At 39.6% G+C, this 22,858-nt stretch overlaps 1 protein-coding gene across 1 annotated transcript in view; it reads left to right on the top strand.

Annotated features, from left to right (window-relative positions):
* Positions 1-22,858, top strand: part of CPE (carboxypeptidase E) — a 118,230-nt gene that overhangs the window by 75,510 nt on the left and 19,862 nt on the right. The window contains exons 2-3 of the mRNA XM_055141031.1: positions 16,893-17,089; positions 18,943-19,110. Coding sequence (XP_054997006.1) covers positions 16,893-17,089; positions 18,943-19,110 — 365 coding nt within the window. The remainder of the gene's footprint in view (positions 1-16,892; positions 17,090-18,942; positions 19,111-22,858) is intronic.

The following is a 22,858-nucleotide window of genomic DNA, read 5'->3' as shown; positions in this document are numbered from 1 at the left end:
GCTGGGGGTTGAACTTGCGTCGGCCGTGTGCAAGGCAGTGCTCAGGGGACCATATAGGTTGTTGGGGATCAAACCCAGGTTGGCTGTGTCCAAGGCAAACACCCTCCCTGCTGTACTATTGCTCTGGCCCCAACTGTTCTACTTTCTTAAATATTTTGTGATTGGGGACTCTGGTTTCAGTAGCATTGGAGTCATTCTTCTATCGGTGCAGAAATACTGGCCAACCCCTCTGCCAGTGATTGTGGACCCCTCCACTGTTAGCCCATGGTTCCCACTGCCTCCTCCCCCTACTCCCAAGTTCTCTTGATCATGTCTTAGAATTTGTCTGCACTGGGGATGTTCAAATCCTTTTCTTTTTTTCTTTATTTCCCACATATTAGCAAAATCATCTGTACTTTTATTTTCGGACTCATTTTCCTCAGCATACACCTCCATAGGTTGCTTAATCCTCCCAATACTTCTATTAATTTTATTAATTTTTAAAAATTTGGGGCGATTTTGGGAACACCCATGGTGATTCTGGGTCTACTCCAAGCTCTGTGCTTAGGCGATCATGCATGCAGGGATCCAAATGGGGTATGCTGTGTGTGCTGGAAAAATATTTTAATCCCTAAGCTCTCTTGCTGGCCTTTGTCATACCTCCATGAAGAAGATACTATTATTATCTGTACATTTGTGTGTAGGAAACTGAGTTAAAGGATAAATAGTGTTCAAAGTATGGTAAATGATGAGGCATAAAAGCTTAGCCCATGTATGTGTAAGGCTTGTTTTCAAGTCCACAGAGAAGCATTGCATCTTAGCCTTAGTTTGGCAACCCATTTGGGTTTGAAATGAATTCTAAAAAGAAATAAGTTTGATTGAAACTGTGAAGGGATGAAGGTAATGAGGATCCGGTATTGGGAAGGGCACAGTGATTATTGTCCCTTAGTTCCCTGACGTGCCCTTTGGGACCCCCTTCTTAAATCCTTGTTATACTTGAAAACACTGGGGAGCACAAAGCTCCCACTTCTCCAGCTGTATTGTAACCTTCCCCTGCTGAGTCTGGGGCAGGAAACATCTGGTGAGGATGAAGAATTCATTTGGGGCTGAGTAATATTCATCTGCCATGTTTACTACAGGGCGGCCATAACAATTGGCTGTAGACACTCATCATTAAGAGTAGCTTTTTTGAGTCACTTGGCTTTGCTTTCTTTCTTCTTAAATATACATACACTTAAGGGAGTCGACCCTCTTCTGTTTATGTTTTGAGGTTCACCCTGTAGTTCCCAGGGTATATTCCCAGGTTTCTGCTCAGGGATCACTCCTGGTAGGACTTGTGTGGTGCCGGGGATCGAACCCAGGACAGCCACGTGTAAGTCAAGTTCTCTACCCACTATCCTGTCTCTCCATCCCCACTATCTTTAATTCTTCCTTGAAGTCAGTTGTATGTATTTTGTTTAATACCACATTTCAGTATTTTATTTTACTTCTGATATCTTACAGAATTTTTTTTAGCACAACATTAAAACTATCTCAAAGAAAGGAGCAAGTGGAATGCTAATACAGATGAAGGAAAATCTTGGAAGATCAGAAATCTCTACTGTATGTTGTGAGTTGTGTGTGTCTATTTAGTTGTCTACCTGATTTTTAAAGATTTTGCTACCCTCTTGTATAAGATTTTGTATAAGATTTTGCTACCTTCTTCATTGGAATTTTTTTCTAAAGTCTGATCTTAGTCTGTGAAGAAATAAATAAAAGGATAGCAGAAAACGAGTGAGATGGAGTGGGTTATAAAATTAGAATAGTTGGCAATCAGTAGCAATTCTGAAAGTACTTTAATGAGACAAGAATAAAGAAAATTGTATTGTATATCTTCTATGGATCCATGATTGCTCATAATTTATTCATAACTTCATTAAAAATATAAAACTGCATAATCATTTAATGTATTTTTAACGTTTAAATATTGAATTTAAAATCGATCAGTGCAGTATATTTTCTTTTAATCTGAATAGTTCTAGAGCATGAAAACATTATTTCAGTGAATCCTATAATGTTCTACCATCTTCCTGCATCTGACATTGGATGCAATATACATTAGCAGAGTCTTTCTTGTTTATGCTAAGCTGCATAAACAATAGTCATTCATGACAGGCCTGGATGTGTGCTTTGTTGGTTGGTGGTAGGTGGGTGAGCTGTTGACTCACCCCAAGTTGTTTGAATAGGCCCAGCAATAAGAAAAAGCACTCAGAGAGAGCTCAGTGAGCCAGAGGGTGTATTCTTTGCCTGCAGGAAACCTGTGTTTCATCCCCAAGCACTATCTGGTCCCCCACACCACAGAGCAAACCTAAATGCCAGCATTTACTCAAGCCTTGAGAATCATCAAACTGGTCCTACCGCTTACATTTCTGAAGAGTTATTTTGTCATTTAAAAGTTTATCTCTTTTTTTCCATAGGAAATATGTTATTTTTTTCTCTTCTTGAGTTTCTTTTTCTTTTTGTCAGGAAAGGCACAGCCAATGATGCTCAGAGCTTCCTTCTGGCTCTGTAATTTGGGATAATTCATGATGGGGCTCAGGATTATGGGAGTGCCAGGGATCGAACCTGGGTCAGCTACATGCTTACCACTGTACTATCATTTCAGCTCCTCTCATTTCTTTCTATTATTTTATTATTTATCATTATTGTTATTATTATTATTATTATTGAGGTGCTGTGATTTACAGTGCTGTTTATGATAGCCTCATGCATACATTGTCCCAATACTATACTCTCTTAGAGTATCTACTTTCCCCACAAAGCATCCCAAAGTTTTCCTACAAACCAACCCTCTCCAACCCCAGTCTCAGTTCTGTGGAATCACTCCAATTTTGTTCTCTTTGGTCATCTGTTGCTCCTTTACCATGTATCTTTATATCGCACACATGAGAGAAATAATTATGTATCTGTCCCTTCTGACTGACTTCACTTCACTCAGGATGATGCTCTCTAGTTCCGGTCACGTGGTGGACTGGGGTGTGGCTCGGTTAGGGAGCCTGTGCCTTGTAACGTCGAAGCTTTGGGTTCAATTCCTGCACTGTTGGGTACAAGCCTCACAGTAGCAAAAATTAATTAAATAACTGACTCTCAGTGACCCTAAATAATAACTTCTCTTTGTAAAGTCTAGAAGGAAGCATGACGCATCCAAAAGTAAATTGGACTTATAACTTAAGATCTCCTATACTACCCCTGATTATTCCATTTATTTATGATTTGACTTTAACTAGGTCAGTTGGCATTTATTGGTCTCACTTTCCTTACTGTTAGAATTGCTATCCGTGATGTCTGTTACTCAGACTAGTTGTCTATCATGAAATCTCAGTCTTAAATTTTAACCTGGGTTCTTTCTAGTAACATCCATTTTTGGATCATTTGGTTTGAAAGCTGTATCATTTTTTCTGAGTAGAAGAAAAACATGTTTAATAAGTAGGACAAATCGACCGTAGTGCATATTTGTCAATTCTGTAAAAAGTATTTGATAAAATACTTCAAAGAACATGATTATGTTGGAGTTCTGGACTCTAGGGAGATAGATTTTCTTATAGGGAGCAAATATAGATAAAAATAATTTATGGAGAAGAATGCTGAGGCAAGGATATATGATCAGTGGTTATATGCTCAAGATTAGATATGAATGTAAAGCTAAAATTGAAATCCATGCTTCCCACTGCCCCATTAAAATTGTTCTTAAAAAAGTTACATTATTGCCATTCTGTTATATTCTACTTGCACTAAACATGGGTCCATAATAGTCTTATTTTCTTGAAATCATGAAACATGCCTGTGAAAAGTGCTATTATTTTTGTGTTCTTAGTGATTGTGGTTTTCCTCTTTCTTGATTCTGACTTACAAAAGTTTAGTATATTTTAAAGCTCCTTAAGTTTATTTTAAAAAAACTTCTTTGCACATTTTATTCTAAGGTCTTTTTCAACTTTGAGTGAAGATAATTTATAATTTCGATGAAATCAGAGCCTCAGAAACGTCCAGTTTCCCCAGATTGATACAAACAGTCCTATTATTCAGTCTGACCTTTGGCTGTTGGATTTTCCCCTGTCAGCTGGCGTCATGGACAATGCTCCCCATCTAGACTTTATTGCCTCCTGAATTATTCTTTCTCAGTTCTGGTAGGGCATCAGAAGGGCATTCTTCTCTCTTGCTTAATGAAAGCAGAAAATTAAGTCCTTTCTTAGACGGCTTGAAGTATGATCTTTAAAAATGCCGCTCAGAAATATCTAAGTTTGAAGTCAGCACAGCTTTACTTAAAAATTTGGACAGAAAAGAATACCTGCATGTTCCTGTGTGAAGCAGTCTCCTGGAGGGAGACTTACAGTTGGCCCCTTCTCCCTGCAGCGGAAGCATCAGGATCCAACACTTACCTCCTGCAATGCTGAGACATGCAGAAAGGCGAGGGGGCTGGTTGGCTGTTCACGGTCTACAAGACTGTACTGTCCACTGCTTCTGGGGTTGCTGTGCGTTTGGCACTGCGAGTCTTTCATTATGGTACTGAGAAAAATAACATCCTGAAAATGTTTGGGCATTTTATTTTTGTGTTATCTTCTTCCCAAGTGAATTCAATAAAAGATTTTAAGTTGTTTCGGGGCAAAGATTATTCATCTAAGCTTTTGCATGACTGATTTTGTTTTCAATTTTAATGATGCTGCCACTTACCTTCTTATTAGAAAATTGAGGCTGCTTTTTATTCATCCCTGTCTGCTAGAATTTCTTGATGTTTTTAACAATCTTAGTTTGATTACATCACTTTTATTCATCCTCTTCTCTGTTCACCTGTGACGAGCGTTCATTCATGGGCATAAAGAGAGATGACTCGTGGAAATGCACTTGTTTTTTTCCATTTCTTTTTGGAATTATATCTGAATTCACTAACATGATCTGCAGTTTTCTCTTTGTTTTAAAGAACTATCAAAATGTCAACTGCTACAAGGTGATTGTCATCTGCTATGATTCATAGCTGATAGGATCATAAATTCAGGACAGGACTCTGTTCTGCTCCAATTTCCTGATTTTCCTGGAAATTGAATGGACAATGGCACAGTGCTACTTAGTCTTAATGCAAGAAGAACCCCAACAAATCTTAATTCCCTTCCCTTCTGAAGAACCTATGAGGAAACAGTAACTATACAACCCAAATAATTGTTCTTCCTATGCAGTGCAGTGGCTGTAGACAGCTGGTATTAGTTTATGAGACCTTTTTTTTTTTTTGCAAAATAAAATTGGGCCAGAGCCAGAAAAATAATTCAATGGATAGGGTGCTTGCCTTGCATGTGGCCAACGTGACTTGATCCCCTGCATTCCATCTGGTCCCAGAGCACTGTCAGGAGTAATTCCTTAGCACAGAGGCTGTGTGGGCAGGATGCTCTCGGTACCTTGCTAGGTTCTCTGAGAGGGAGAATGCATGCATGAATGTGGCCACGGCCTTCCAGGAGCATTGTTTTATAGTCTCTGGATCATAGCTGTTGATGGGATTACACGGGCTGGGGGCAGTTAGTGGGTGTGACTGCCAAGCTACTGGAAAATGGGGGATCTGGGTGGAAGAGGCAAGCGCATTAAAAAAAAAAGAAATCTGTCCCTTAGGAATAGGAGTTTATGCTCTAGATAATCTTATATTTAAGTGTATATAGGAATGTTCATTGAAGTTAAGTCTATGTATTCTAAAATGGAATGACTGTCAAGGTATGTTGAAAAAAATTTTTTAAATAAAAGATGTAGAACATATATGTACTAATAAAACTAGATCTCCTCACAGTGTTTTTTGAGAAAACCTTTCTTTTTCCCAGCAGGATTTTTAATATCAGTTTTTTTTAGGTATGATGTTTCTAATTAGAACCTAATATGCTTCTAATTACTTCATTCTTTTTCCTTCCTTACATCTATTATGACTGTCATCCATGTTTATTATCTTATTTATTCATTATGTTTGAGTTTAGAAAGAATACTCTCAGAATGCCCAAGACTTACTTTTAATTTTCAGGAAATTTGCGAGCTAATTGACTTCTCCTTGGTAACTTGATATTGGCTAGAGGAGATTTTTTATATCATGGATAGAAACAAATGCTATAGATTAGAACTTTTTGTTAAGCATATCATTTTATATGGGTATTTATAAAAGAATTTTAGCAAATTATGTTAAAATATTTTAAGAATTTGAAGGTATTTGTTAATATTGGGACTCAGATTATTTTATAGATCTGTTAGGCGAGAAATATATTGTTTCTTCCCTCCCTATCCCTTTTTTAAAATCTAGCAATGTACTAAAATATTCTAGATACTATATATAAGAGAACTTTTAAAATGATATGTAATGGCTATCTATCACATAACTGTTTCAAATCTAAGACTCTAATGCATCTCTGCAGAGTAAACTCCAAATGCACTTGACTTTCACTGCCAATTCAAAAATCAGATTAGGAGCTAGAAGACAGCAGACAAGGCACTTGCCAGGAGCCAGCAAGTAAACCTTGATAATAGCTGGGTGTGGCCCCCAAGCCAAAATAAATAAAATTTAAAACAAAGTAGCACTGTAGCCCTGTTGTCTTGTCCAGTTGCTCATCTATTTGCATGAGTGGCACCAGTAACGTCTCCATTGTGAGACTTGTTGTTACTGTTTTTGGCAAATCGAATACGCCATGGGTAGCTTGCCAGGCTTTGCAGGATACTCTCTGTAGCTTGGGTTTCACTTTCAAGTTGTCATGTTAATTTAGTTATTTGTCAAGCATATTTGGTGAAGGGACCACTATGACAATGATAGTTAGAAATGACCACTCTGGACAAGAACTGAGTGCTGAAAGAGGTAAAGTGAAACACCTAACATCCGCGCACTGGTATTACAAATCACAGTGACTACTTAAAAAGAGAGAGCTGAGGGGGGTGGGGGCGGGGAAGAAAGTGCCTACCATAGAGGCAGGTTGGGGGCATGGGGTGGGATGGTGGGGTGGAAACTGGGAACATTGGTGGTGGGAAATGTGCACTGGTAAAGGGGTGGGTGTTGGAACACTGCATAACAAACCCAATCATGAACAACTTTATCACTGTATCTTGCAGAGATACAATTAAAAAGGGTGGGGAGGAAGAAAATGTGTCTGGTCAAACTGTAATGCAACTTCAATAGAAAAGGAAAATAATCTTAAAAGAGTAAAATTAAGTTAATGAAGTTAATCAAGGGAAGAAACTATGATCTTCCTTCCGCTGTGATTTCTTCTGTATCCTTCCTTACTACACTGATTGTCCACTGTGCAATTTCTTTTGCAAGAATTTATTTTTTTGCCTTTCCGTCTTTTCTTTGCAAATCCTCTTCCTTTTAGATAGTATTTCCTCTGCTCTTCTGCAGAAGAGGATTCCATTTTAAAATTCATACTTGCCATCTTCCATTGTTTGCTTGACTCCTGGATATTTACATTTCTTTTCACAAGATGCTCAGCATCTTAAGCTGCTAAAATGTGTACAAACACGAGTCACTTCAAAAGCAGGACTGAGCTGATTTTATAGACATTTGTCTAGTTCTCAAAGTAATTTGTTTTGTGTACATTTTGTCATGTCTTTGTCAAATGTTGCTTGCATTACTGTAGTTTTATATATATATTTCTTTCATTACAATAGTTTTCCAGTACTATGTGTATGTAGGATATAATATATATCAAGAACCATCTATTTTGAAATTTTCACCAGCTCCAAGAATTGTGTAATCAGTTAAATACATATCTTTCAGATGACTTCATGGAATTATATTTTGGCAGTAATTTGATGTTGGAGGAAGAACAGATTCATCTCAGCATGAGATTTTTCTCCATATACAGGATGAAAGATGGGAGAGGACTGTTATTATAATCAAGTTCTTTCTTAAAATACCTTTAATCTTTTAATTTTTCCTAAATATTGTTGCTGCACATCTTGCATAGACTTTCACAATCTACAGTCTCCTTTCAGGGCATGTTCAGTCATTTCCCACTAGACGTTTCCCTTCTCCTGTTCCTCCCTCCTTCCCCCCCATATAATAAATGGTGATTCAATAATTGCCCCCATGAGTTGGAAGAGGCCTTAAAAGTGGACTGGTCAATTACTCTACCCAGTGGCCAATTTGTTACCTGTTTCTAAAATGTGAAAATACTAGAAAGGCAAACAGTTGGACCATTTGGTCTAGTAAAAGGTTGAAAATAAAATTTCCTTTTGGTGGGTAAAATAAACTATTCTTTTCTTCTTTGCCTTATTTGATGCTTTTTTCAAGATCACCATGTTGGGCCCCTGGGTTTCTGTTCACTTAGAGGCTGTCAGCTCCTGTCTTTTGGGAACTTTGTTAATTAACCTACCTGTAGCTTCAAATGTCGCCTTTAAGCACAGTGAATGTAGGTTTCTTTGATGTAAGCTATTTGGTTTATTTTTGAAGCAACAGAAACTTAAGCTTTTCTCTCTCTCTCCCTACCTTCCTCTCTCCCTCCTTTTCTTTCATCTGGATTTAGTGATTTCAAATCACACACATAACTCAGTTGGGGCAAATTAATAGTTTTCCATATGGAATTTAAAATCATTTGTCCAGAGCCCTGAGAAATGGTGTGGGCTCAGGGGATGGCCTGGCATGTGGCCAACCTTGATTTGATTGCCTGGAGTGGTCATCCAGCACAGACCTAGGAGTAAGTAACCCTTGAGCACCACGAAGTGTGGACCCAAACCTGCTCCCCATGCCCACCCCGCCCCCATCCCCAACCAATGATGTGCCTATTCTGGTTTTGAATTCATTGAATTATTTTGGACTTTGGTGAAGCTTTGGATCTTATTAAAAATAAAAAAACCCAAAAGTTATTCTTTTCTTGTCCTGATAAGAATACAGACCCAATTAGGTACATGAATCATTCTTTGATACAGATGAGAAGACTGAAAAGTGAGCCTTGCCTGGCTGGATTTAGTTTGTGAGGTGATTATTATTCCATGATTCCTTGGTCAATGATTGTGTGGCACATGAACTGGAAAACAGAGAGAGTACAAGAAATTGGGGAACCACAAATGACTTCCTGAGACAGTTGCCTGACTGCAGGCTCAGGAGTTCTGTTGAACTACTGCGTAAAAAGGAAACTTGAATTAGAGCGAGAAGAACAAGAACATAAAAACAAGCATCCCCAAGTGTACGGAGATGCCTGTTGCTAGGAGAGAGATGAGCTAAGGCCCAGGTACGTGCGCATTATTACCATCTGAATCTGTGAGGAATGACGTACCCGATAAGCCAGGGTTTGTTCAATGTGGCTCTGTAAATAGAAACGTGGATGTCATCCACTTAACAGCCTGTTGTAAACTCTGTCTCTATGGCTACAGAAATGAAGAGATGACGAAAATCCGTCTTTCCTCTTTTAAATAGGCTGAAGGTGAATGGACACAGAAGGTTATTCTGAATCCCACATCTTCAGTTTTATCCCTGTTTCCATTTCTGGGCTGAGAATTCAGAAAGCCAAGTCTCTCAGAATCCTTTGTTTAGACTTTACAACAAAAATAACTTGAAGGAGAGGCTTGCCTAGAGAGGATTTGTGGTTCTCTTGTGACCATGGAGATTAATCTTATTCCTAGGAAATATCAGCTCTTCACAGCGCCACTGTCTTCCTTCATCCCCAAAGCTGACTTTTCATTCCTGCTGGGGAATGTCAGCCCTGGTAACACGCCTGGGGGTTTCTCACTGGCTCCTCTGACTGTTTGTAAGAGGATGGAACTCCTTGCTGCCGCCTTTTGCTTGCTTACAAATTCATTTTCTTCTACATTGCAGAAAGGTCGTTGGTGGTCATGATGTCACCCTCTCAGGGGCAAGCTCTGCTATCAGTCATGCTGCAGGGGGAGGGATTTCAAAGATGGTCCGTCAGTTATTCATGTCCGTATAACTCTGTTGAATCGATATTTGTGGCTCCTTTGCTAGGTGTCAGACTCAGCACAGGTGATACACAAATGAACTAAAGCAGATGCCATCCCAGTACTATTGGGTATTATTCTTCTTCTTCTTCAATAATAACCACACTGGTCATCTTCATTTCAAATAAAGCCTTCATACTAAGGACTTGAACTTAGCTGTGGGAAACCGTATATAATTACAACATAAGGGATGTGAGGACAAGTGTGTGAGCCAAGTAGCAGCATCATAAACAAGAGTCTTGTGGCTGAAAGATAGGGAATGTTGGGAGTGTTGTGGGGCGGGGCGACATGAGAGGTATTCAGACCATAATTGGGGTTCAAGAACTTGCAGAGAATTTTAGTATTTTTGGTGCGAGCAAATGTGAAGTTGTCTGTTGGATTTTCAAAGGAGACCAGATGAGAATTGTGTGTTGAAAAGATGACTCTGGCCCCATTGGAAGAGAAGGTTTGAGAGACACCATTGGAATATTCCAGTTGCAGCATTCAAGTTGCTTGGTTATGTGTCCACTGCTCCTTCACCATTTACTTTACTCCTAAATACTGTTCATATATGTGAATGTCCTTTTACAGACCCTGCATTCCTTGAGTTTCGGAATGCATATGTATTCACTTCTGGGTCTAATATAGGGTGTGTGTGTGTGTGTGTGTGTGTGTGTGTGTATGTGTGTGAGTGTGTATCTCACAAATGCTATGTTTAAATCGTGGCTCTTCTCTATCTCACAAGATATGTCTGTAGACTTAAAAGAACACAACATCCTGCATTCTGATGATGGCATTATCTAATGATTTAATTTATTCCCAGAGATAGAGGAAGATAAAAATACACTTGCACTTCCTTTTGCAGAAGTCATATGAGCTTTGCATTTCATTTTCATACATTAATATCTCATCAAATGCCATTGACTGTCCTATCTTCATGGCAACTTAAAGCTTTGCTATTGTCAACATCGTTTCTGTCTCTTCATATACAACAGACAGGTGGGAGAGATTTGTCTCAGAGAGAAACTTTCTACAGAGCTGAAAGGTCATATTATATAGGAAATTCTATGACTCTGAAAATCGGGAGCTGCAAACCTAAGTAAAATAGCAATAAGGATGGTCTGGTTGAACTAGGAGAGCATTTCCTTTCCCAAAGCATTCAAAGCAAATACAGAATGTACTTGACAGTCAAATAAAATACCGGGGTGCAGGGACACATTTAGCTTAGTGATTATGATTGTGGTTTCATCAGTGATTGCTGTTTCATCTTTGAAGATTCTTTTTTGTCACTGTCATCCCGTTGTTCATCGGTTTGTTTGGGCAGGCACCAGTAACATCTCTCATTGTGAAACTTATCATTACTGTTTTTGGCATATCCAATATGCCACGGTTAGCTTGCCAGGCTCTGCCGTGCAGGCTCGATACTCTTGGTAGCTTGCCGGGCTCTCCGACAGGGGCGGAGGAATCGAACGTGGGTTAGCTGCGTGAAAGGCGAACGCCCTACCACTGTGCTATCGCTCTAGCCCTTTTTTTATCCAGAGAAATAATAGATCATCTCAGAATTGTTCATTTATGAATATTAACGTTGTGAGGGTAAGCTCTGTTGTGTCACTGGCGCTTCAGAACCACTTTGGGCAAAGGAGCACTGCCAGATTCTTTCCTACAGAGCAAACAATGTCAGATAACTTTGAAAACCCTTGAAAACCATTTAAATGGAATGAAATACTTTTCAGTGTTTTTTCAATGAAATTATTTGAGAAAACAGCAGTGTTACACTCTGGTTTTCTAGTCCCAATTTTTTTTTTATAGCAAACAAACATAGTTTCTTCTGCACCTCAACCAATTGAGCACATCATGAAAAGTGAAAGTATGAAGCACTTGAGTTTGACAGAGTAAAAGAAGGTGATTAGGATGTTTGAAGTCAGAAGCAAATACCTCTTCTCATAGCTTCTGGGAAGGTCACACGAGGCCTGCTATAGCTTTATTTGTTATTAATTACCTCTTAAAAAGTAGTTTATTTAAACAGGTGGTTTACAAAGTTGCTCATGGGATAGTTGTTTCAGGCATTTAATATTCCAACAGCAATTCCAGCCCCGGAGTGACTTTCCTTCCATCATTGTCCCCAGCTCCCACCTCCCTCCAACCCCAAGCCTCCCCCCTTAGCAGCCACAAAGTAATTTATTTTATATTTCTTGTGATAACTAACTGGCTAATGGAATTATTGAAAAATTCTTTGGTTAAAAATTTTGTGAAAATTGTTATATCTCACAACATTAAGGGGTCATTAAGTCTTTGAGGGTTTGCTAAGCTGATTGTTTTGGTGTATTGATCTTAGTTGGCTTCCATGTTACTTTCCCATCTAATTTGGTGTGCTCTACCGGATGTCAGTATTTTGGAATTTGGGGGTGTCCAAGGGCTCCAAGATCTGTAAAACTGGCATGATGACGGGGGACTAGAGCGATAGCACAGTGGGTAAGGCATTTGCCTTGTATGCAGTAGACCTGGGTTTGATCCCTGGCATCCCATATTGTCCCCTGAGCACCTCCAGGAGTAATTCCTGAGTGCAGAGCCAAGAGTAAGTCCTGAGTATCACCAGGTGTGGCCCAAAAACTGCCCTCTCCCTGCAAAAAGGAACTGGATTGTGAATTTACATAGCAGTGGCTATGGACTGTGGGTGTGGCTGCCCAGCATCTAGCAGTAAAGGGAGTGAGGGGAGCATGCCCTCCTGCCTCTGAGAAGACCCCAGAGTTTTCAGGCCAAGATCCTGTGTATCTAGAATTTTTGTCAGCTTGGCATCTTTGCAAAGATTAGTTGTGATGCAGTGCAGTTGGCATTTGGCACGGCAGCAGCTGTGGGGTGTGGGTATAGCTTCTAGGGCTCTGGCTGGGTGGAGACTCAGCCTACCCCCTTTCAAGGGTGGCCCAGAGTTTCCAGCCAGAATACCCTTGTACCCATGAGTTTTCGAAGCTTAGTTTGCACAAATTTTGAGATTAGTTGTGAATCTACGAAACTGGGCTGATGAGGGAGCTATCTTTTATTTTTATAGTTTAGTGGCACAATTACAATAGCATTAATGATTTTAGTTGCGATTTATGGTGTCATTACATCACCACCAAAGAACAGCAAGGGGCTGTTTTGCGAGGCACTTACACTTACTATAAAAGCAAAACAAAACAAAGTGAGGGGAGTATAAATAATATTGCTCCTCCTCCCATCTGATCTGCTGATTAGAAAGAGTTTGAGCTCAGGCTGAGAGGTCACTCAAGGACATGGTTCTGTGGCAAGCCATTTCTTACAAAACACAGGAATCTCTTTCAAAGAGATAGTTTGATAACATATTTCCAAAAAGAAAATAGTTCCAATTCCTTTCCTTTTACTTTGATTCTGGTGATTTTCTAAGTGGAAAGGAAATCTTTTCCCTTGTGGAAACTGGGCCTTTGGGATGAATGGAGCAGAAAGGAGCAAACAAGAGGGTTCAGATCACCGTTTCCTCTGAATTTTACTATTCTCTCTAAAATGCGTGGGAGAGCAGCAGACAGCAGTCATGGTTGCATTGGAATCCTGAGTCATTCAGCAGAGCTTTCAATCTCTTTGGGATGTGTTTGTCCAATAATGATCATAAAAATATCTGCCTTCCATATTTTGGTGGGCTATGTTATGGAGAAATCTTGATTAGATGGGTGATGTATTAAAAAAATGCTTCATAAGGACAGATATTATGATGTAGTGGTAATAAAGAGAGCAAGAAAAAATTATCATAAGCATATAGCACTTAATATTTGCCAGGTACCATATCAAGCACTTATACTTATTATTTAAATCATATTTTTAATTGGTTTTTGGACTACACCTGGCTGTTTGCAGAGATTATTTTTGGCAGTGTTCAGGGGACCATATGCAATGCTAGAAATCAAACCCAGATTGGCTACATACAAGACAAACAGCTTACCTATTGTACTATCCCTCTGGCCCTGTAATCATTTCTTATCATCTTATTATGAGGTCAAATCTGTGATCTCATTTTATCGATGAAGAAACATCCCAGAGAGCTGAACTCACTTGCTCAAGAGTAAGTGAAAGTTAGGATTTAGACCCTTGAAGTTTGCTGTTGAAGTTAGTACTTTGATTATTATTATTATTATTATTTTGTAAGCCATGAACTTTTTAATAATTTATTTATTTTTAATTAGTGAATCACTGTGAGGGTACAGTTACAGATTTATACATTTTTGTGCTCATGTTTCCCTCATACAAAGTTTGAGAACCCATCCCTTCACCAGTGCCCATTCTCCACCACCAGTAAACCCAGCATCCCTCCTACCTTCCCCAATCCCATCTCCCCACACCCCACCCTGCCACTGTGGCAGGGTATTCCCTTTTGTTCTCTCTCTCTAATTAGGTGTTGTGGTTTGCAATAAAGGTGTTGAGTGGCCACTGTGTTCAGTCTCTAGTCTACAGTCAGCCCACATCACCCTTCCCCTGCATGGCCTCCGACCACATTATACTTGGTGATCCCTTCTCTGAGTTGCCCTCTCCCCAGAATGTGAGGCCAGCCTCCAAACCATGGAGTCAACCTCCTGGTACTTATTTCTACTATTCTTCTATTCTTGGGTGTTAGTCTCCTACTCTGTTATTCTATATTCCACAAATGAGTGCAATCTTTCTATGTCTGTCTCTCTCTTTCTGACTCATTTCACTAAGCATGATACTTTCCATGCCGATCCACTTATATGCAAAATTCATGACCTCATTTTTTCTAACAGCTGCATAGTATTCCATTGTATAGATGTAACAAATTTTCTTCAACCAGTCATCTGTTCTAGGGCACTCGGTTTTTTTCCAGATTCTGGCTATTGTAGACAGTGCTGCGATGAACATATAAGTGCAGATGTCATTTCGACTATACTTTTTTGCTTCTCTGGGATATATTCCCAGCAGTGGTATTGCTGGGTCAAATGGGAGCTCAATTTCTAATTTTTTGAGAATCGTCCATATTGTTTTCCAAAAGAGATGAACCAGTCGGCATTCCCACCAGCAGTGTAGAAAGGTCCCTTTTTCCCTATATCCTCTCCAACAGCGGTTGCTTTTGTTCTTTTGGATGTGTGCTAGTCTCTGTGGTGTGAGGTGGTATCTCATGGTTGTTTTGATCTGCATCTCCCTGATGATTAGTGATGTAGAGCACTTTTTCATGTGCCTTTTGGCCATTCATATCTCTTCCTTGGGAAAGTTTCTGTTCATTTCATTGCCCCATTTTCTGATGGGGTTGGATGTTTTCTTCTTGTAGAGTTCAACCAGTGCTTTATATACCATTGATATCAACCCCTTATCTGATGGGTATTGTGTAAATATCCTTTCCCATTCTGTGAATAGTCTTTGTATTCTGGTCACTGTATTTTTTGTGGTGCAGCAGCTTTTTAGTTCAATGTAGTCCCATTTGTTGATCTCTGTTTTTACTAGATTGCTTAGTTCCGTGTCACCTTTGAAGATACCTTTATCTTCAATATCGTGGAGGGTTTTGCCAACCTTGTCTTCAATGTACCTTATAGTTTGTGGTCTGATGTTGAGGTCTTTAATCCATTTTGATCTGACTTTTGTGCATGGTGTCAGGTCGAGGTCTAAGCCCATTCTTTTTCATGTGGTTGTCCAGTTGTGCCAGCACCATTTGTTAAAGAGGCTTTCCTTGCTCCACTTCACATCTCTTGCTCCCTTATCAAAGATTAGATGATCATACATTTGGGGTTGTGTGTAGGGATATTCCACCCTGTTCCATTGGTCTGTGAAAGCTATGAACTTTTTAAACTAAAGCTCAGTTTGAATCCTGGCTTCATGGACTTTGTAACTATGACCCAGCCCCTTTAGTGATCTGAACTTTAACTTGGGCATCTTAAAAAAAAACAGTTGGATATTAATGCATATTTAAAACATTTTTAAATTAATATTTTTGCCACATGCAGTGATGCTTGAAGGTCTTCTCCTGGCAGTGCATCAGGGACCATATGGTACCAGATGTCAAACCTGGGCTCCCAAGTGCAAAGCCTGTGCTCCAGCCATCTCCCTTTTAAGTGTTCAGTGAGAACTAGGGAAAACCCATGATGCTTCAGTAATTACCAGTTGGAAAGAAGCCGCGTCCTTATTATTGTTCTGCTATTGTGGTGGGGTGAAGCATTCATCTGTTCTGGCTCCTACAACCAAATACCATTGACTGGGTGGCGTAAGCAACAGAAATTAATTTTCTCACAGTTCTGGGAGCTATGAGCCCAAGATGGAGGAGCCAGCAGGTTTAGCATCTGTGACGCTGTCTGCCTGGCTTGTAGGTGATTGCCTTCTCTTTGAGGCCTCATGTGGCCTTTGTCCTTTTGTCCGAAGTGGTAGTGGGGGTGACTAGGGGAGAGGAGAGACATGCTGTGTTATTTGCTCTTCTTAAAGGACACTGATCTTGTTGGATTAGGACCCACTCTTGTGATCTCATGTCATCTTACTTACCTCCTCAAAAGTCAGGTCTCCAGTCAGCTTTGGAAGTTAGGGCTCCAACATATGAATACCCTGGGGAGGGGTTCAAAGGAAAGTGAACACAATTCAGTCCTTGACAAGGGCAGACAGAGGTAGGGTAGAGGGGCATTTTGGTGTTTGTGGTAGGTCTCCGGCATCAGTTTCAAAGGGAAAAGATGAGCCACCAATTAGATCCATAATGACATATATATTTGGTTCTGGTACATACACGGTACACATTGGATCCATAATTAATGACATACATATTTGGAACACACTGGAACGTGTTTGGTACACATTGGGTCCATAATTAATGAGATACACATTTGGTACGGGTACATGTTTGGCACACATTAGATCCATAATTAATGACACACATTTTTGGTACATGTTCAGTACACATGAGATCTGTAATTAATGACGTACACATCAGGGACTGATGTCATTTGCCTTCTCCCTGATGCTGTAGGAAATCTGACCCTCTGCTCTCTTCTGGGATCTTTCAGGTGAGCCCGAGTTCAAATACATTGGTAACATGCATGGCAACGAGGCTGTTGGCCGAGAACTGCTCATTTTCTTGGCACAGTACCTGTGTAACGAATACCAGAAGGGCAATGAGACCATCATCAAGCTGATCCATGAGACTCGGATTCACATCATGCCCTCCCTGAACCCCGACGGCTTTGAGAAGGCGGCATCCCAGGTGAGTAGGCACTGGCTCCGGGCAGGGTACTCTCCTCCGGGTTCTAAGTGCTCAGCTGCAAGTGTCTCACTGGAAGCTGCTATGGTTCTGGGGAGAGTAAGTGAGACCCAATTTGCTAGGAAGGAAAAGATTGAGGTTAGGAATAGGGGGAGTTTCTTCAGCTGAGATTGTAAATGGGAAGTAGTGCCAAGTCCACGAGGTTCTGTTTCTGTTTTGAAGCAAATCATATTCCTCAATCCCTGTGATCAGGTAAATTTCCTGTTAGAACGAAAAAAAATCTGCTCAGTGTGAAAAATGTCTATTGCCAAGTGGTAGTGCCAGTGCTGTACTCCAATGAGGCGATGCCACAGCGCCTTCTACTGGTCATGAGGAAGAAACACTGGGGCGGTGCACAAGAATTTGTTTCCCTGATCTTTAAACCGTGTCTGTCTATATACGAGTAACTTTAAGGAGGGATAAAAGAGAGAAAATGTATGATGCATGTTCTATTTTTTTTGTCCATTACATTTGGTGTGGGGGATATTCTATTTGCTGCTTTGTACAGTTTTAAAATCATTTTCTTAATCCATAGGAATAGATTCAATATGCTTATCTATAGGTAAGAAGTACCTTAAAAAATAATAATCCAATTGCCTGATTGTTTGATGTAAGAAATTCTGACAGGGAATTTCTCTACATAGGTATAACACTGATATTATTCTAAAGTTATGAGAGAAAAATCATAGTAATAGGAAATATTTAATATTTATTTAATATTTATGGTGATACTAAAGTACTAAGAAGAGCAAAATATCATCATGGCATTTTTTTTGTTTTAAACATCCTTTTTGCAGGGAGTTGGACTCCCCAGCAGTGTCCAGAGGACCCCAGGGTCATCCCCAGCAATACTCTGCCCAGCTGTGGGGGGCAGCTGGTTCAGTGTTGTGGGTGCTGCTTGGGCCCAGATGTGCTCAGGGCCATAGAACTCTCTTTAAAGTGCTCAAGAGGCTGTGTGTTGCTTGATATTGAATTTGTGATTCAAGGCATGTGCTCTAGTCCTTTGATCTATCTCCTGGTCCCCCTTACTCCTCATCGTCTAACATTTATATGTTTAGTAATTATGAAAGTTATCATATTATGCCAGAGATTGAAATTAGATGTAAAGCTAATAGTAAAACAAGAAAATTTACATTATTTAATGTAGTTGCATATCTCTAGAGTTTATTAAATTTCCAGCTTATACCATTAGTAAATAAAAGATTTAGTATCTAACAGATGATTCATTAACCTACAAAACTGTAGAGCTCTACTTTTCCTTGAGGACTCTAAAAAGGAAGTATACTATTAATATATGATTCATATTAAACTCATTTAAAGTTTCTAATATTAGTATTTTGTTCTTTTGAATATTTAAAAAATGTCTTATTGTGATAATATTTTATTTAACACAGGGCATCAAGCTTATCAGTGTCAAGACCAAATATTTTCCCAAAGAACATTGCCTTTGATTCATTGCCTTCCCAGAAGCAATAAATATTTTATTTAAATCTCAGTAGAGTGGCATGCTTTGAGACATACCATCTATTACTTGCTAACATATATTGATATCTTTAAAGCAATTTAATGACAAACATGATTAATGTTTACAATATTACAATATTACTTATTGAGAATGTTTTCAGTATGTCCATAAACACATTTTAACCTTAGTTTCTTAATGCTTTCATCAGTAAAATAATGAAAATGCCATTAAAGGTGGAAATGATTGAAATAATTAGCATGAAGAAGTCATATTTAAAATATCAATGTATCATTAAGTATATATAAATGATGATAATATATGACTGATGATTTTTCTCTTCAATTATTTCCAGCCTGGTGAGCTCAAGGACTGGTTTGTGGGTCGAAGCAATGCCCAGGGAATAGACCTGAACCGCAACTTTCCTGATCTGGATCGGATAGTTTATGTGAATGAGAAAGAAGGTGGTCCTAATAATCATCTCTTGAAAAATATGAAGAAAATCGTGGATGAAAACACAAAGGTAAGGAACACGCATAATTTGTAGGATGCTGTGTATGAGCCTGTGAAAATGTGTTTTCAACACCTGCCTTGGGAAGGACCTTCTGAGGTTCAAAGCTTGCAGGAAGCAGTGAACCAAGGCCATGAAGGATGGGTTCTTCACGGATCTTTGTCATCAGTGCTCCTGCCTAGAACTGGGCAAGGAGGTTGTCAGCTGGCGTTGGATGTGGGATTGGAGGGAGGGACCCAGAGAGACAGATAGTCACCCATGATCCTTCCAGAGGGCCTCTGTGCATTCAGACACCCATCAGAGGGTCTGCCTGCATTTCCGACATTCCACGCTGCTCATCTTCTTCTTTTCCGGGACTGTTTTCCTCCAAGCTTTGCACAGCTCCGCCCTTTTCCTACCCTCCCTTTTCCAACCACTACTCATTTTGCTCTGTGATTCTTCTGGCATCCTTGCTGGGCCTCAGCCTCCTGTCTGGGACCCTGTCTCTCACCCAGGTTCCCATCTTTTACGTAGGCCTTCATGACCCAGGAGACTTCACATCCATAACTCTCACTCTGGATTTCCTGATTCTTGTGTTCCGCCTCTCCAACAACATCCAGTCTTTTCCACTCCCTCCAGAGAACAGGCCCCCAAACTCATTTGTCTTCCTACCACAGGACATAAAAACCCCGACTCATCTCTTGCCCAGGTCCCTCACTGAAATCTACCTCAAAGGTGAACAAATAAAAAGTGTCCCTTCGCTGTACCTTTGGTAACTCCTGCTCCCTTGGGTGTCCTCCCAGGGAGAAGTGCTATCTCAAACTTTGGGAAAATGCTCCAGAGTGATGTGCACACACAAACTATTGCCCTGTTGTTCAGTAAGCATTGCTAGGTCTCCAGTGCTCAGAGGATAATGTAAAAACTCAATGTGGGGCTGGGTAGAGATATCCCTAACTTTTCTGTGTCTCATTTTACTCTGCTGTGTCCTCCTCTCTCATAAGACTGCTGTGAGAAGTCAGTGTGTGTCACTGACACTTGAACACGACTGGGTGTGTTAGTTACCCAAAAGCCAGACCTAGAGCGAGACTGCAGCCATGTCAGGCCACAGCTAACATTAAGTTTTGACTAGGCCTAAGTTTCTGCTTCCCAGAAACTGAACTTGCAATTTCTGGTAAACTCCCAGTTGATTACTTGCCCAAAGAAAGAACTGCTAGATAATCTGACTGGTCATAAGGGGTCACTATATCCATTTTCTGGAACAATCACAAACTGACTGTTACTATGTCCATTTTTGGAACAACCACACGCTGACTGTTACTATGCTCATTTTTTGGAACAACCAGAAACTGACTGTTGTCAAATGTTGACTAATCACTGACAACTGTTGCTTGATCACTGTTATCATAGTGCTTGCTCAACCTTGGAACTTCTATAAACTGCTTACATTTGGAGGTCGGGGGCACTACCAAGAGACCACTTTGTGGGTGAGATAGTTGACCCCAGTTGACTGGAATAAAACTCCTTTGAACTTGCATTATTTTCTCTCTAACTCTGTGTCCATTCACACCGTTACCTGAAAATCTCGGTACAACAGGTGTCATCCCAAATTCAAATAAATAGATGAATAAAAACATTATATATCTGTTTAAGAATGATGCATATTGGATATATCTTAGTCATTTAAAATAATTTAGAAGGTTAATTCAATGAGAAGGTGCTTCCTGTTGTCAAGCAAAAAAGGCAGCATACAAAATAATAAGTAAATATTATACTTAAAAATGATATAGCAGTTGGGGCTGGAGCGATGGCACAGCATTGCACGCAGCTGACCTGGGTTCGAGTTCCAGCATCCCATATGGTCCCCTGAGTGCCGCTGGGAGTGATTTCTGAGTGCATGAGCCAGGAGTTACTCCTGTGCATATCGCTGGGTGTGACCCAAAAAGCAAAAAAATATATATATATATATGTATATAGGAGTACTATAAATATATATATGTATAGTAAAAATATACATATGTATAGAACAGGGAAGTATGCTCTCTGGTGGGGGGTGTGGTGTTGGAACGTTGTGTGCACAAAACTTTATCACTAACGGTATTGTAAATCATGGTGCCTAAAACAAAAAATAAATAAAAATAAAATTATGTATATTATAAATATAAATCATATTATGAATGAATAAAAATTATATTAGCAATTTGCAAAAGGACTCAGATGTGAGAATATTATAGGGGTGTCTGTAAGGCAGTGAAATTATGGGGCATTTTCATATTCTTCCTGGTGCTTGTCTTGTCTACATGTTTTACAATGAAATAATTTTATAATGAGACTAAGATAAACCAATCAAATAATAATAAAAAAGAAATATCATTCTTTTTTCTTTTGCTTTTTGGGTCACACCCGGCAAGGCACAGGGGTTACTCCTGGCTTATGCACTCAGGAATTACTCCTGGTGGTGCTGGGGGGACCATATGGGATGCTGGAAATCGAACCCAGGTCGGCCGCGTCCAAGCCCTACCCGCTGTGCTATAGCTCCAGCCCCACAGTCTTAATCAAATTTGTCACATATAATTCTATGAGGTATACTTTAATAGCATTGTTTTATTAGAGTAAAGCTGATATACTAAAATATATGTGGCCTTTGTAGTTTGATAGATTAAGACTGAATCCTTTGTTGGGTGAACTCGGGTGTGTAATAAAAACAACAGAGCTTGCTGTTCTTTCCCTGCAGAATAAGAGTGCAGAGCTCTACCTATTGAAAGGGGTTGTTGTGAGCTCAATAAAATAGTGCTTATGGGAGCTTTGGGTACATCGAACAGAAATGTACAAGTTCAAGATCTTATTATAACCATAGAAGATCAGGTTACATCTCTAGTAAAGCTATGTTTGTTTTAAAATAAATCAAAGAGGTACTTTGGGAGTTTGTGAGTCTTCCGAGTTGCTATTAAAAACTCATCACATAAAAGTATCAAGCTTTTGGCTCTGGATTAATTCTTTGGTATAAATTTCTTTCCTTCTTTGTTTTGCTTCCAAGATTGGAGGGACTGTAAATCATTCAAAGAAAACAACATGAATTCCTTAAACATTTGCCTTTATTTGAAAATTTAAGATGAGCATTCCAAAATAAACTGGTATTTTACAGTGAACTCTGAAAGAAACCCAATGTGTTGTTGTTGCTGTTATTATTATTATTATTATTATTATTATTATTATTTTTATGCAGAAACAATATTTGAAGTAGGGAACTGAAAAAATTGTAAGCAAGAATTGGAAATAAAGTCTACCACATGATTCTAGAGTTGAATCATCCTAAAGAAGGAATCCAGCTCAATCTTTTTTCTTTTCTCCTCCTTAACTATTACTAAGACCAGATACAGCTATTTCCTCCAGCCCCACCTTCTTTTGGTGGCACAACCAGTGGTACTCTGTGCTTAGGAACCACTCCTGGCTGGTTCAGGGACCATATATGGTCCCAGAGATTAAAACTGGGTCTGCTGCATGCAAGACAAGCACCCTGCTAGCTGGCTGTACCGTCTCTCTGGCCCCAAGCTATCCCAAATTCTTAAGTAATTTGCATGCTGATTTTCTAGTTACGAAGAGAGAAAGGCTGACTCCTCCACAAGTAGTGTTTTTAAGGACATAGCAACACTACTGAAATACCTGAGAAAGACACAGGGAATACTTTTACAGAAACCCTGTTTATGTCTATGAAAATGACCGTAAGGTACTTGAAACAGGATGAAATTTCCAAGTACACTGTTGTTTATTTTTCTATTTGATC

Source organism: Sorex araneus, chromosome 1 (genome assembly GCF_027595985.1).
Source record: "Sorex araneus isolate mSorAra2 chromosome 1, mSorAra2.pri, whole genome shotgun sequence".
NCBI classification, from domain to species: Eukaryota; Metazoa; Chordata; class Mammalia; order Eulipotyphla; family Soricidae; genus Sorex; species Sorex araneus.
This window is presented reverse-complemented; position numbering and strand designations above follow the sequence as displayed.